Source organism: Camelus ferus, chromosome 35 (genome assembly GCF_009834535.1).
Source record: "Camelus ferus isolate YT-003-E chromosome 35, BCGSAC_Cfer_1.0, whole genome shotgun sequence".
Taxonomy (NCBI): domain Eukaryota; kingdom Metazoa; phylum Chordata; class Mammalia; order Artiodactyla; family Camelidae; genus Camelus; species Camelus ferus.
In genome coordinates, this window is record NC_045730.1 from 16,542,153 (window position 1) to 16,555,664 (window position 13,512).

At 38.5% G+C, this 13,512-nt stretch overlaps 1 protein-coding gene across 1 annotated transcript in view; it reads left to right on the plus strand.

The window, feature by feature from the left end:
* ITGA8 (integrin subunit alpha 8) overlaps window positions 1-13,512 on the plus strand; it is a 172,404-nt gene that overhangs the window by 110,413 nt on the left and 48,479 nt on the right. Inside the window, 3 exon segments of the mRNA XM_032474106.1 lie at window positions 678-825; window positions 5,921-6,013; window positions 10,179-10,258. Coding sequence (XP_032329997.1) covers window positions 678-825; window positions 5,921-6,013; window positions 10,179-10,258 — 321 coding nt within the window.

A 13,512-nucleotide genomic window follows, 5' to 3' on the forward strand; every position in this document is an offset into this window, starting at 1 on the left:
ATTACACATGCCTTCCCCTCTTACTTTCTAAATCATCTCTCTCCCTTTTTCCCCCTGCTCATCTTCCTATGGGATGTTTTCAGTGATATGCTGAAGCTGCCTCCTTCTGCCTTGTGAGCCAGTTGTTCAATTTTCAGGAACTTTTGCTGGCAGATTGTTAACTATGCTGGTAGCTTGAAAGTAATCAGAGTAGGGGGATTTATACTCCTGGAATGAGCAAATACTGTACATCGTGGCTTTGTTTTGTTTTTGAGAACTGGTTGTTACTTTATTTTTTAAATTTTTATACAATTTTTAAGGTTACTTTCCATTTACAGGTATTACAAAATATTGACTATATTCCCCGTGTTGTACAATACATCCTTGAGCCTACCTTACACCCAGTAGTTTGTGACCCTCACTCTCCCACTCTTATATTGCCCCTCCCCTCCCTTCCCCATGGGTAACCACTAGTTTGGGCAACTGATTGCTAGACATTTACCAGCACACCCCTGGAAGTTTCCCTGCACTTCCCATCCAGACATAGTTTTCATTCTGCTCACCACCCCCTCATGATGATCTGTCTTCTTTTAGTCCCAATCTTGCATGTCCACGTCTTCCAAGAAGTCCTTAAATCAAATATCCATGCATCCAAAGACCTATAGCACTTAATGATTCTTTTTAAACTACATTTTTAGTGATAAGGACCAGGTCATCATTGGAGACGAAAACCACCTTATGCTCACAATCAATGCGAGAAACGAAGGGGAAGGGGCTTATGAAGCTGAGCTCTTTGTGGTCATTCCAGAAGAGGCCGATTATGTTGGGATTGAACGCAGCAACAAGGTAATGCCTGCAGAGGATCTGAATAAGGGAGGAGCGAAGTACATTTCTGAAAGCGAGCCTACTCTAAGTCGAGCCACCTTAGCTGAGGGTTTCTTCCTCAATAAGAGAAAACAAAATGGCACCTGGTTTTGTTCAGCAGAGCAGCAATGGCCCAGGAAGGGAGATGATCTTAAGCAGTGTTCATATCTTTCTCGGCCACAGTGCAAAGACAAACTGGCCAAAGATTGGGAGTTAAAGCAAGGAAGACAGCTGTCTGAAAGAAGCAGCTCACCAACGTGATCCATCAGCTCTGTTCCCAAGCTGGCTCCCACCCTCCCTCACTGTCTTTTGGCCTTTGTTTTGAGTTCCTTTATGTTTCAAGCAGGTCCCAGGAGACCTGGTTTTCATTACTACTTATGGAGGAAGGTCCGACCAATCCCAGGTGAGCACTGGAAACAGCAGAGACAGGCACTGGTGAGGAAACATGTTTCTTTTTCCTTTGTTCTTGGCCCACCTTTTTGGGACTGGGCCCAAGAAAAAGACAGGTTTTTGTCATTTGCCTGTCCAGCAATGCCACTATATGTTAAACTGACAAATGCTTTTTATAGTCTTTCCTTTCCTTATCAGAATATGAATCATCCCACTCACAATCACCTCAGGTTCTGCTAGAAAACCATCATAAATACATTTCAGGATAACGGAGAGAGTCCTTTGGTTTCAGAGATGTACAAACTCACAGTTAAGGGCAGGGAACAACTTTCACAAGTCATCACGGCACTTCACTTAGAACTCAGCACAATGAACGTTATTTAAATTCTTGCTTATGGATGTGGTCATTTAACTGAAATTTGCTAAGTGTCTGCTACTCTCCAAAAATCTCATACTCTAGGGATCTTTCCAATTATTAAATAATTTAATAAGAAATAATTCCTCTAAAGAGATGCTAAGAACTGTTGAGATGTTGGTATTTTAAAGGCATCACAAATATGGGGAATGCAGAATCCTCTATTCACATCTCTAGTCTTGTGATTTATGTTTTGGTTGAATTATCTTCTCAGTAAAAAACATAAACCCAGAGGAGCAATAATCAACTATCTTGGACAGTCCTAAAATCATTGCAAGTTTCTGTTGAAGAGACTTGTGGGAACCTATCACCTATGAATACATGCAAATAACACAGAAACAAACAAAAAATGAGGCTCAAGTCTGTTATTTTTAAAAATGTCCCAGGGCTCCTCTTACATTTTTATTTCAATTCCCTTTATGTCACTCCACCCCTGACTTTGTTTAACAAAGTATCTATTCAAAACATTCTTCTTTTGGCAAAACATCCAGTTTACTGTTCACTTCCTTGCATGGAAAACATAGGAAGCATTTATCATTTCTATCTTTGGCTTTAAACATTGCAACAGACATTATCCATAATCTCAAATGAGTCCTTAACTATTTTTCTGCCATCAGTTGCCCTTGGGCAGAATTTGAACTTGATATGACTTAAGCCACATTCTAATTTCATCTTTGTTTTTCAGCAGTTTGAAGTTTGTGTCCCTTTTTATTTATACATGGTTCAAGTTTTTTTTTTTCTCTCAAGGGGGAAAATATTAGGGATTATCTGATTGTAGGTTTTGTTATTCTTTGTTTGAAAACATTCATTTTTGAAAATGTGGTAGAGCCAAACTTCATACTTCTTTTCAGTGAGCTTTTTTCCAAATTTTTCTAGGAATAAAGGCCTATGTGCTTTATCTTTTTGTTATTATTGTTGTAAAATATATGTACCATAAAATGTACCATTTTAACCCTTTTAAGTGTCCAGTGGCTTTAAGTATAATCAGATTGTTGTGCAGCTATCAATACCATCCATCACCAGATTTTCAACATTGCAGACTGAAACTCTGTACCCATTAAACACCAACATACTATTAACCCCTCTTCCCAGCCTCTAGTACTCAGCGTTCTACTTTCTGTCTCTGAATGTGTCTATTCTAAGGACCTCATATACACCCCACTCCTCTGTCTCAACCCACCTCATACTCAGTGTGTCCAGAACTAGGCTTCATCTTCCCACACTCCTCCTTCTACCCACATCCTATCTCACAGAAGGGTACCCATTTCCATTTTGTTTCTGAAGCCTCAGTCAGTCCTGCACCTCTCCAATCCGTATCCTCTCTCCATCTAACTGTCAGGGTCACTGCTTTCACCCAAGCTGGCATGATCTTCTCCCGAGACAACTACAACAGTCTGCTAATTCATCTCCCCGTCTGCCTGCCTCCAGTCCCTTTCCCGCCCGGGAAGCCATCTTTCTAAACTGCAAATCTGACCCAGTCACTCTCTTGCTTAAAACTTAACCTCACTAGCTCCCCATTGTAGGATAAAGTCCAAATCCTTGATATGACCTTAGAGTTCCTTCATTGTATCACCCTGGCTAACTTCTTCATCCTCACCATGAGTCTTGGAGTCTTTCTTTTACCCCACAGCTGAATTCCAGAGGGATGGGATTTCTTTTCAGGTTCTGTAATGCCCGCACATTCTCTCGCCACAGAGAGCTCGCACCTGCTGTCCTTCTGTAACTCTACTCTCGCACACCCTTTATCCAGCTTGCCTCTTTCTGCTCACCCTTCAGGCCTCAGCCTAATAATGATTGGAGACTGCTGATATTTGATGAGCAATTGCTATGAGCTGGGCTCTGCTCTGAGCTCTTGCAAGTATTTAATTTACTTAATCCTCATAATGGAGAAATGGCAAGTCTACCATTATCCCCATTTTATAGATAAAAAGATTCAGAAACATGCCCAAAGTTACGTAGCTATCACATGGCAGAACCAAGGCTGACACTCCAGCTGTTGGGTCCAGGCTTGTCTTCTTAACCACTGACCTGCCCTGCCCCCCTTCAGCCTAGATGTCACTTCCTCCGAGATGTCTTCTCTGATTGCTTATATCTATGTGTGTATCCTCTTCCATCACCATGAATTTCTCCTCTCATGAAAATTAAGAAACTGTTCGAGTTGTGTGTTTCCATTGCTTGCTACCATTGCTTGGATTACGTATTACAATTGTTATAGTAAGTGGAAATTCAAAGAGGACAAGGGGTCTTTTCTTTCTGGGCCTCGTAAATAGCAGGTACACAGTAAATATTTTCAGTGAATGGATAATACTCTAAGAGTTATAAATGGATGAGAAAAAAGACAGTCTCTGGAATAGCTGAGGAAAATAATCTAGAAATATCTAGAAAAACAATCATTGTTTCTCCCACTCAGAGGAAATAAAGGTTAAAAAAAGAAAAAGGGTGGGGGAATCTGGGGACAGAAAAAAATTGATTGATGTGAAAAAGCTATTTCTAGAAAGCCAGAAAAAATGTGCATATGACTTTCAACCTTCAGATAAGATAAAAATATTTACTATAGAAACAAAATTCTTGAATTATATTCATAGGACACATGGGCTTTTTGGAAAGCATTTGCTGTTTTGTTTTGGTTTGGTTTTTTTTCTGTTTTCAGGATTGAGTTAATAATCCCAAGTCAAAACATCTCTATACGATTAGAGTTAGTTATGGATCCTTAAGAACTTAAATACATTAAGAACTGAAGCAACCTCTGGGAAGTGAGAATATTACCAGCCTTTTAAAAATATGTTTCTTACCTCCTCAGGATACTAAGAAGTCACTCAGGTTATTTGGAAAGAGCAGATATTAAATGCTGCCTCCAAATATCAGTGATTCACTTCTTTCTCATTAGTTGGAATAGACCTTTCAATGGCTGATGGTAGGAAGAGGACTTCATACTCAGCTGTGTGCCTGTCCATTTCATTTCAGACTCCTCTGAGGAAGGATTGTAAGCTACCTCTGCTCTGTATTTCCTGCCACCATCTACTCTAGGCAGCAGAAATAGAACAGATACCAAAAACGCCTGCCTCCTTAAGCTTATTCTTAAAGCATGTGATTTACCCACAGAATTTTTTACCTGGTTGTCTGGGGTTTGTTTGCCTGGTCTTTGTTTTGACTTTGGCTGTTGGTTTTTCTCAACAAAGTGGAAAGGATGGAAAGGAGGGTGGTTTCTGAAAGTTTTACTTGAAAATTTGCAGTACTGCCTTAAATGAAATTTCATTAGCACTGACAGATGGATAAATGGTCCTCGTATTTGGAACCCTCTTCCATGGATCTCTCGTGGGGTCCTTTGTGAAAGTCTTTCCATCATCACAAGCTTATCTTTGCGAATGAGGCTGACAGGTAATATATCAGTAGCACTTAACAAGTTAGAGTGAAATAATGGAGGAACATATGTAGCTATCACCAAAGGCAAGAGCAGGGCCATAGGAACATCAGGTTTTGAAATATGGGACAGGGCTCAGGATGGAGAGCCAGGTGTGGATTTCTAGGCAGCTGAGGGTAGCCAGAAGACACAGGAGGAAGCTGTGAGCAGAGGACAAGAGTCCAAAGATAAACCTCCTTTACTTTCCTTTCTTGTTGAACATAACCTTGAGACCTTCTCTAGCACATAGTTCTCAGCACCTCTTCAAATTTGAGTTTTTATCATTTTAATCAGAATAGGATATGGGGGAAGAAGGGAGATGAAAAGCAATGGTTAAATGTACAAGTGTTCTCTCCCCATCTTAAGTATTTAGAGGACTGAAGTTAAGATTGGGTGTGTAATCTCAAAATGGAATCATGGTGTGGAGAAATCTGTGTTCAAACCAATTCTCTTGCAAATGGTCGTTGGGTCAGATGATAATCCATACATCTTGCTGTCATTTCATTTTTGCAAGAATTAATTTTAGTCCATGTTTAATCATCCATGATCTTCATGGCCCAAATTTAACAAGAACAATAGTGCAAATAATTTCAAAAATATTTATGGAAGTACTATACTAAGCATTTTCTTCCTCAATGAAACATAATGAATGTGTTTACCAATCCAACACATTTCTTCTTAAAAATTAAACTTTGGTCTTCTCTCACAAGTTTCTCTTCTGAGTTAATGGTCACAAATTAAGTCACGGGCACAGTCACTCACACAGGTGCTAGAAATCAAGAGAAGGTTCTCGGCCCGCAGCGTTGCCTTTGTGACAGGATGCTATTTATTCTGCCCCCTGAACTCCACGTTTGTGTTCTTTCCTGTTGCAGGGATCACGACCGCTGAGCTGTGAATACAAGATGGAGAATGTAACCCGAATGGTGGTGTGTGACCTTGGGAACCCTATGGTGGCTGGAACAAATGTAAGAGAAAACCAGAAGCCCTTAACTGATTTCTGTCTAATTGAATTTTAAAGTGAACTGGTGGAAAGCCCCCCAGTTAGCGCTCAGCAACTTAGCACCTAGCAGCTAAAACCAATTAAGCAGGAAATTACCAGGGTAGTGAGATTTTTGCATCATAACCCACACTGAGTGGATAATTTGAGGTTGAAAACACAAAATGATGAATACTTTCACAAGCCTTCTCTCTTGGCATTACCCTCACATGTCTTTTAATCTCAACGAATCTCTAAAAGCTATTTTTATTTTTACTACAGATTTTTTTCTTGAATATATTTTCTTTTGAATTTCACTACAATTTTTTTCTCTTTGAATTCAAGAAGAACTACAATATAAAGGATTTAAGAAATAACACAATTAAGAATTTTAGCAAAGATTATTCAACTTTTATATGAGATATACCTCCCATATGACTATCATTCACAATATTTTCATGTTAAAATATTATCATAATTCAGATTTTAAATCAGTTTTACCAGGTCTGTATCCTCCACACATCTTATTTGGTAAAGAAGAGTGCAGAAAATTGTTTGTAGCAAGAAAAAAGGGTTGATAATGGTCTGAAATATGCTTATGAAAGAACGAGGAGTCTTCCTCTTTTTCTGTCTTTGTTTCCAGACTTAGGAACTTCCCATTCTGGCTTCCTTGTGGGCAATAAATTCATTTTATGCAACTGCAGTTTAAGTATACACATAGTGACTTCTTCTAGTATTATCACAGTGGAAATCATTATTTTATAAAGTCATAAATCAGAAAAAGATTCTGAAATCAGCAAATACTACATAATTAAATTTTATAAATTAAATATACATATTCCTCTGTTTTACATTAAATGTTTATGATTATCAATGAAATGGCCTGTTTGAAAAAACATTTATGAAAATATATGTGTATAGATTTCTATTAGAACAGCTTCCCACAGTGTCTTCCAAAAAGTTTTAACATGTTGATTGCCCACTGTGGATTGGGTGCCCCTGAGGAAACATGACTGTTACCCAGACTTGGTTATCAATGTGCTAATCCTTTGAGATGAGCCTTTAAAAGGGAGTTCTGTAGTCACTGCTGAGAATTATATCCTCCTCTGGAAGTTTTCTGGTGCATATTTGCATTTTAAAGGTGCTGAGAACTCCTGCATAAGTAAACCTTCTAGCCCAGTGTTAGCTAACGTCTGTTGATTGCCCTGTGTGTTATAAACCCATCGTTGGATGCTTTTGTGTGTTTTACCTTATTTTCACAATAACCAACAATCCTGTGAGTCAAGTATTTCTCCTATGTTATGAATGAGGAAACTGAGACTCAGAGAAATCAAATGTATTACCCAAAGTCACACACAATGAAGAATAGAACCAGGATTTGAACCAAGCCTCAACAAAAAGCCCACATCCTACCAGGTCAGCAAAACTGGATAAAACCTAATGAAACAGACGAGGGCTTTTTTTCCATGAAGGCATGAAAGAGTGAATGGAATGCCTAAGTGGAGACATTAGAACATTTTTCATCAGAATCCTTTTATCTAGAAACCAATAAATCCTTTGGCTAGTTTTAAAGAAAAATCCAGCAACCCAATTTGATAGGAAGTCTCCCTAGGGCCAGAGACAAGTGAACTGACATGGTGGTAATGGTGTTAACATCTATAGGTGACCGGGCATCCACTTCTTTTTCAGTATTAAAAGTGATAAATCCAGACCAGAGAGCATCTAAGATCATTAAGAAACTTAAGGATAATCTTGGAAGGAAAACTGGGCCCCAGTGTCATTCAAAGCGGGGGGTGAAAATGGCAGTGTGGTCTTAGCCACAAGTACGTTTTGTTAGAAGATGTCAATCCATTTTACCAGCAAATAATCTTTAGAAGTCAAGGAAGTAAATTGTTTGTATTCGTTTATCTCTGAGGTCTATACTAGAAGAAACCTAATAGCTTTCTTATCTCACCCTTAAATGCCCTTAAAGACATCAAATTTTATTGCATTCTGTTTTGTTATAAAGCACTTTGATTTATTTATGTCTTCATTTTGTACTTTTAAAAGAATACTCTCAGTGGGTTGTAGTAAAATTCCAAATGTAAATGCAGTCCTAAATATTAAAAAGCATCATAAATTGCCAGGAATAATTATTTTAGTCTCAGTATTTTAAGAAAAATGTTTTCAAGTGACTATTTTAACAAAACATTCAAGGTTGTATTCAGAAATTTTACTTCCAATTTGTAAGTAGTAATGTCATTTTCATATAACAGCTTTAGTAATATAAAATATTTACTTGCCCATAAGATTCATAAAAACTCACGAAGTCTCTCAAGTAAGATAATGAAAGAACAGTGGGTCAACAAAGGCTTCTTAGAATCAATGTCCAGAGATCTGGCATTTGGTTCTAGTTAAGAAAATATGTGTCTCTCGCCAGCGTGAAACTGTCACACGTTCATTGTATCTTCATCTCCTGCTGTGAAATGAAAGACCAACATTAGGCAGGCCTTATCACAGAATAGTAAGCTCCCATCACTGGAAGTGTGCAAACAAGGGTGCACTCTTTTTCACCATTCTTTCAGCCACTTTTAGTTGCACCCCTTCTATAGGCCTGGTAATAGACTCTGATAATATCAAGGTGGAAATATACAACCCTCATTCCATAAGAAACTTAAAATTTGGCAGTGTCATAGGTTGAGTCATGAGAGAGTAGGAGGAGATAGGGAATAAAGAGAACATTTCTGCCTGACGTGGCTTGTGGGATCAGAAGATGTGTAACAGGAGGATCACTTGTCCTGAGCTCTGAAGCATGAGTAGGAGTTAGCTAAGTAGCAAAAGCAAGAAAAGGCTTAAAATGTTTCTGAAGAAGAGAGAAGACCATGTGCAAAGCCCCAGGGGTCTGACAGAAAACTGTACGTTTAGAATTATAAAGGAATCCACCCTGGCTGGGGCATAAGGATGCACAGGCTTAATAATTAGGCACACCTGGATTTAAATCACAGTTTCACCACTTATCAGCAGTGATACCTTGGGCAAATCACATTGAAATGGGAGAATATCTATTTGTAAGAATGTTTGGAGCAATGCAGTAAGTATAAAGCCATCAGAGCAGCAGCTGACTTGTAGCTCATTTGGTAAGGGCTAGTGAAATGATGATGATTTATGATAAAAATGATGATTTAGAATTAATTCCTATGATTGCTGCTTTGCAATAACGTGAGATTTTATTACTAGTTTGATTCTCATAATGTGTGGCTGTGAGCCTCAGGTTCTGGAATTGGCTTGTAGGGATTTCAATTCCAACTCTAGAGTTTATTTGTGCTGCACCTGGAGCAAGACTCTTAATCTCCCTAATCCTCAGATTGCTGCTGGACCATACAGTGTCGGCAATCACAGTGTCTCCCTCGTAGTGTGGCTGCTGTGATTACGTGAGACATTGCACGTCAGGCTTCGTGCCTTGCATGGGAGAGTAAGTAATAGAATTATATGCTTTAGCTATTATTTTTACTTCCTTATTTATATTATCATTGGATTCATTTTTCTCCAGGTTTTCTGGAGAAATCTGTTTTCAAACTATAAAATGAATAAGAACTACTTTAAAACTTTGGAAAGAAAGGAAGGTAGAAAAATAATCCATACACTCACAACTTTAACGTAACTGTAGCAAATTATCCTGGTATATTTTCTAACAAGACATTCTCACTCCTATACATTAAGTTTTCCATTGACAGCCTTTTAAAACTATAGCTGAAACACAGGGCACATCCAACTTTGTAAGCTTTTCTCTTTATTGATCACTGTTACATTGGAAACACTTTCCACATTGCATAGGCTTCACAGATGTAACCCCAGTGACGACATAAATATCCATCAACTGGAAGCATCATAGTTTTCTAAATCAATCTCCTCTAGTATATTTAGGTTGTTTTTCATTTAGTGCATAAAAAAGAGGGCAGGAAAAGAGTTGCTATGAGACTAAACAAAGATCAGGAACCACAATGTGTAGGAACTCGAATTGCCTGAGGTCTCAACTACCCTAGGGCAGAAGCAGAGAAAGGGACATGGATCTAGGGTGGGGATTTGTAAGGATAATTTAAAATGGTTTTTATGCTGTATATAATAAGGTCCCTCTCATGTAATAAACTTAGTGTCTTGTGATTTTTTTTTTTTAGTCTTCTCTGGGCCTCCGATTTGCAGTTCCACGCCTTGAGAAAACAAACATGAGCATTAGCTTCGATCTCCAAATCAGAAGGTTAGAACTTTATGTGCCTAAAATATCATCATTGTTCAATATTAAAGAGATCCATGGTGAAATGAATGTCCCTCGTCCAGCTTCTTCACCTTAAAAGTTCTGAAATTAGAACCCAGATGTTCACTCACCATTTTTTCCTTTGTTTCTCATTTATTTCAGTTTTATTTTTCCCCATTTTTTTCCACTTTTCAAAGAGATCCATTCTGCAGACCAAGCTGTTGATAGTAAAATTTTGTCCTGGGTACCTTCCATTTTTCCTCTTTGTGATGCACATGCCTTTTCCCACCCCTACCAGCACCCTTACCATACCCCTGCCAGCCATCCTCTTAGCTGGGAGTCAACTAATTCCTGAGAACAAAGTTTCTGCAAAAAAAAAAAAAAAAAAAGAGTATAGATTTTGCACTTGTGATCTGGAAATCTTAACTTTTCAAAAATGAATGAGTCCCTGATGGTTTCGTGGTGAGTGCCAAGACAGGACGCAGATGAGATCAGATGTTCAGATGGCAGAGCCTTCTCTGAGAACTATAAGCCAAACCCTGTAGGGAGCTGCTCCTCTTTCTAAGGCTGATCCTGCTCTGAGATTCAAGTATGACTTTACCTCATCTCTGTCTATTCCGTTTGCTCCTTCATGGCCGAAAGTAATATTTCATGAGTTGAAAGACCTGGAGAGATCAATGTGTCATGAGGGCCAGGGATTCCCAACTGTGAACTTCAACCCATTGGCCAATAATGGAATCAGTGTGATGGCTCCAGACTCGTATTAAAAGCAAAGGAAACTGAATGGACTATATCAGAGTTCATGAAAACTTCCTTTCAGACAAATGTAAATGCGTGCAGTAAGACATTGTGTGGGATATATATATTGTGTGTGCCTGCAATTTTCAAAGTTTGAAAAACACTGATGTAGACACATGCTTAGTGTGTTCAACCCTTATTTTAATATAAAAATGACTCTGAAGTCAGTACCTACAATTTGGTTCTCAAATACTGATGTGCAAGGTAACTAATCTCTAGGTGAATGTAGCAGATGTTTAAAATCTGTAATCTGTGTCACAAACCACATCCTCTAAGCTTTGTGATAGATTTCTAGGAAGGAAGCTTTGTGGCAGATTTCTAACTTCCCTTTGGTGCCCTTTTCTGACCTTAATTAGGTCCTTTTTGAATTTAACTTAAATATTTTCTGCTGAATCTTGAGATTTTAAAAATTTTACCCAAATTAACTGATGGGATAGAGATGAGATGAATTATTCGATATCCCTTCATTTAACCAAAAGCTTATTAGATCACTTCTTTGTATTTACATATATACATATTTTGCAGAAGGTTCAGGTAGTCCTATTTATTTTCATGTGGAGACTCTCCTGTTTATACGACTAAGTTTTAGGGGAAAAAAAGAAAAAGGAAAAAGTAACACACCAGCAGTGGTGTTAGTGAGGGAGGCTTCCTTCCAGGAAAGGCGGGATCGGTAGAAGGATCTATGCTTACGTCTATATCCAGCCTGGTGCCTTCCTTACCATCTACACTCCAGATGGTAGTCTAGAGTGTCTGTTTCTCACCATTATTATCTGTGACATTGATCCTGCAATAGCGTGAAGCTTTGTTAGCACTTCAGAAAAAGATGCCTCTCTCATAAAGATGAGGCCTTTAGCTAGATAGTCTGGTACAAAGATGCAAAACAAATTCCTGATGTTTGCTTCCTACTCCTGACTGCAGTTTTGGATAATAGAATGGATGTAACTAGTAGTATGATCAAGGAACAAAGGATACTGTCTATCATGTTGTAAATGCTTTCCCCAAGTCCGTCTATAGATCATCAGTCAAATAATGAATTCAGCAATGAAGTGATGAATTTGTTGGAAGACAGAAATGGTCCATTTTGAATATCCTCCTTCATCTAAAAGAATGGTCCCTGATTATATTCTATACACTTACAGAAACTCATGACTATTTTAACATTATCCTGAAAAATTAAAAAATGCAGAAAAGCAGAAAAAACTAGAGAGGCAACAGCAGCATACTAAAGCATCAATTCCAAAAACATGCATTATAGAGATAAAAGAGTTTGAGAATACTTTTAAGATTCAAATACTAAGGTATTTGAGAGGTGGACATTTATCTGCATGCTCTGCTGGCTGACTCCAAAGACGTAAATAACTGTTTAATGGATGGTTTGTATTCAGTTAAAATGTGTCTAAACCAAAAATAAACCAAATGGTCTGAATCTGAATTCAAGCTTCTGACCACGTTGACCACCAATACCCACATTTAACGCCCTTTCCCACAAACGGAACCCAAAAGAGAAAAGGGTTTTGTAAATTAATAAGCTTAAAATATTTTATGTCACCAAATGTTTGCATTAACTGGTCTCTCTGGGCCCTGGCTCTGTGTGACATGTAAATATCTTCCTGTTTAGAGCGAGTCTTGGTTCGCAGTTCCCATGCACAAACAGATCTTTAGACCATCCTTGAAGTTGCTTCCTCAGTAATGGTGGAGGCAACATTGTATTGTTCTGCTGACACTCCAGAGACTGCAGAAAGCATAGAGGGAGTATTAGAAAATAAAAAACATTGGAGACAACAAAGGAAAAGAAACTAGCATGAGAATAAGTAAAAAACATGTTTATCCTTGATACACCACATAGGCTACAGCTGTGGAGGGGAAATTCATCATTCCCTGTGTCTAGAGAGCTCAGCACCCAGGGTGGTGATGAATTGCTTGTTTGAATGCAGCAGTGGTGTTAGTGAGGGAGGCTTCCTTCCAGGAAAGGCGGGATCGGTAGAAGGATCTATGCTTACGTCTATATCCAGCCTGGTGCCTTCCTTACCAGGAGATTTTGCTGATACCACGGCTTGCAGTCCCACCTGTCAAGGCAAGCCTGTGTGACAGAGGATGGTTTTAGGTCGCCATCCAGGTGCAGCCTCTGATTCTGCACTGCTTTTGCTACTTTTCAAAACAACCTCTGTAAGCCTATTAGACTCCTGTCCCAAGATGATGTCTGCTCGACGTCTATTTATATTTTCAGAGTGTTGTAATGAAAACTGTATTATTGAAACCACTTGGAAGCAAATGCAATAGAATGATGGGCTAACTTAAATGAATTTTTCCCCATAATTCTAATTTCTATTGCAAAGCAGCAGTGACCTAGAAATTAGAACAAGGTCTGGGTAAATGTTGAACAATGAGATTTTAAGCTAGAGTTCTTTGTAATGCACTTGGAACCATAGAGTCTGCCACAAGTGGAATTTCTTAATGAC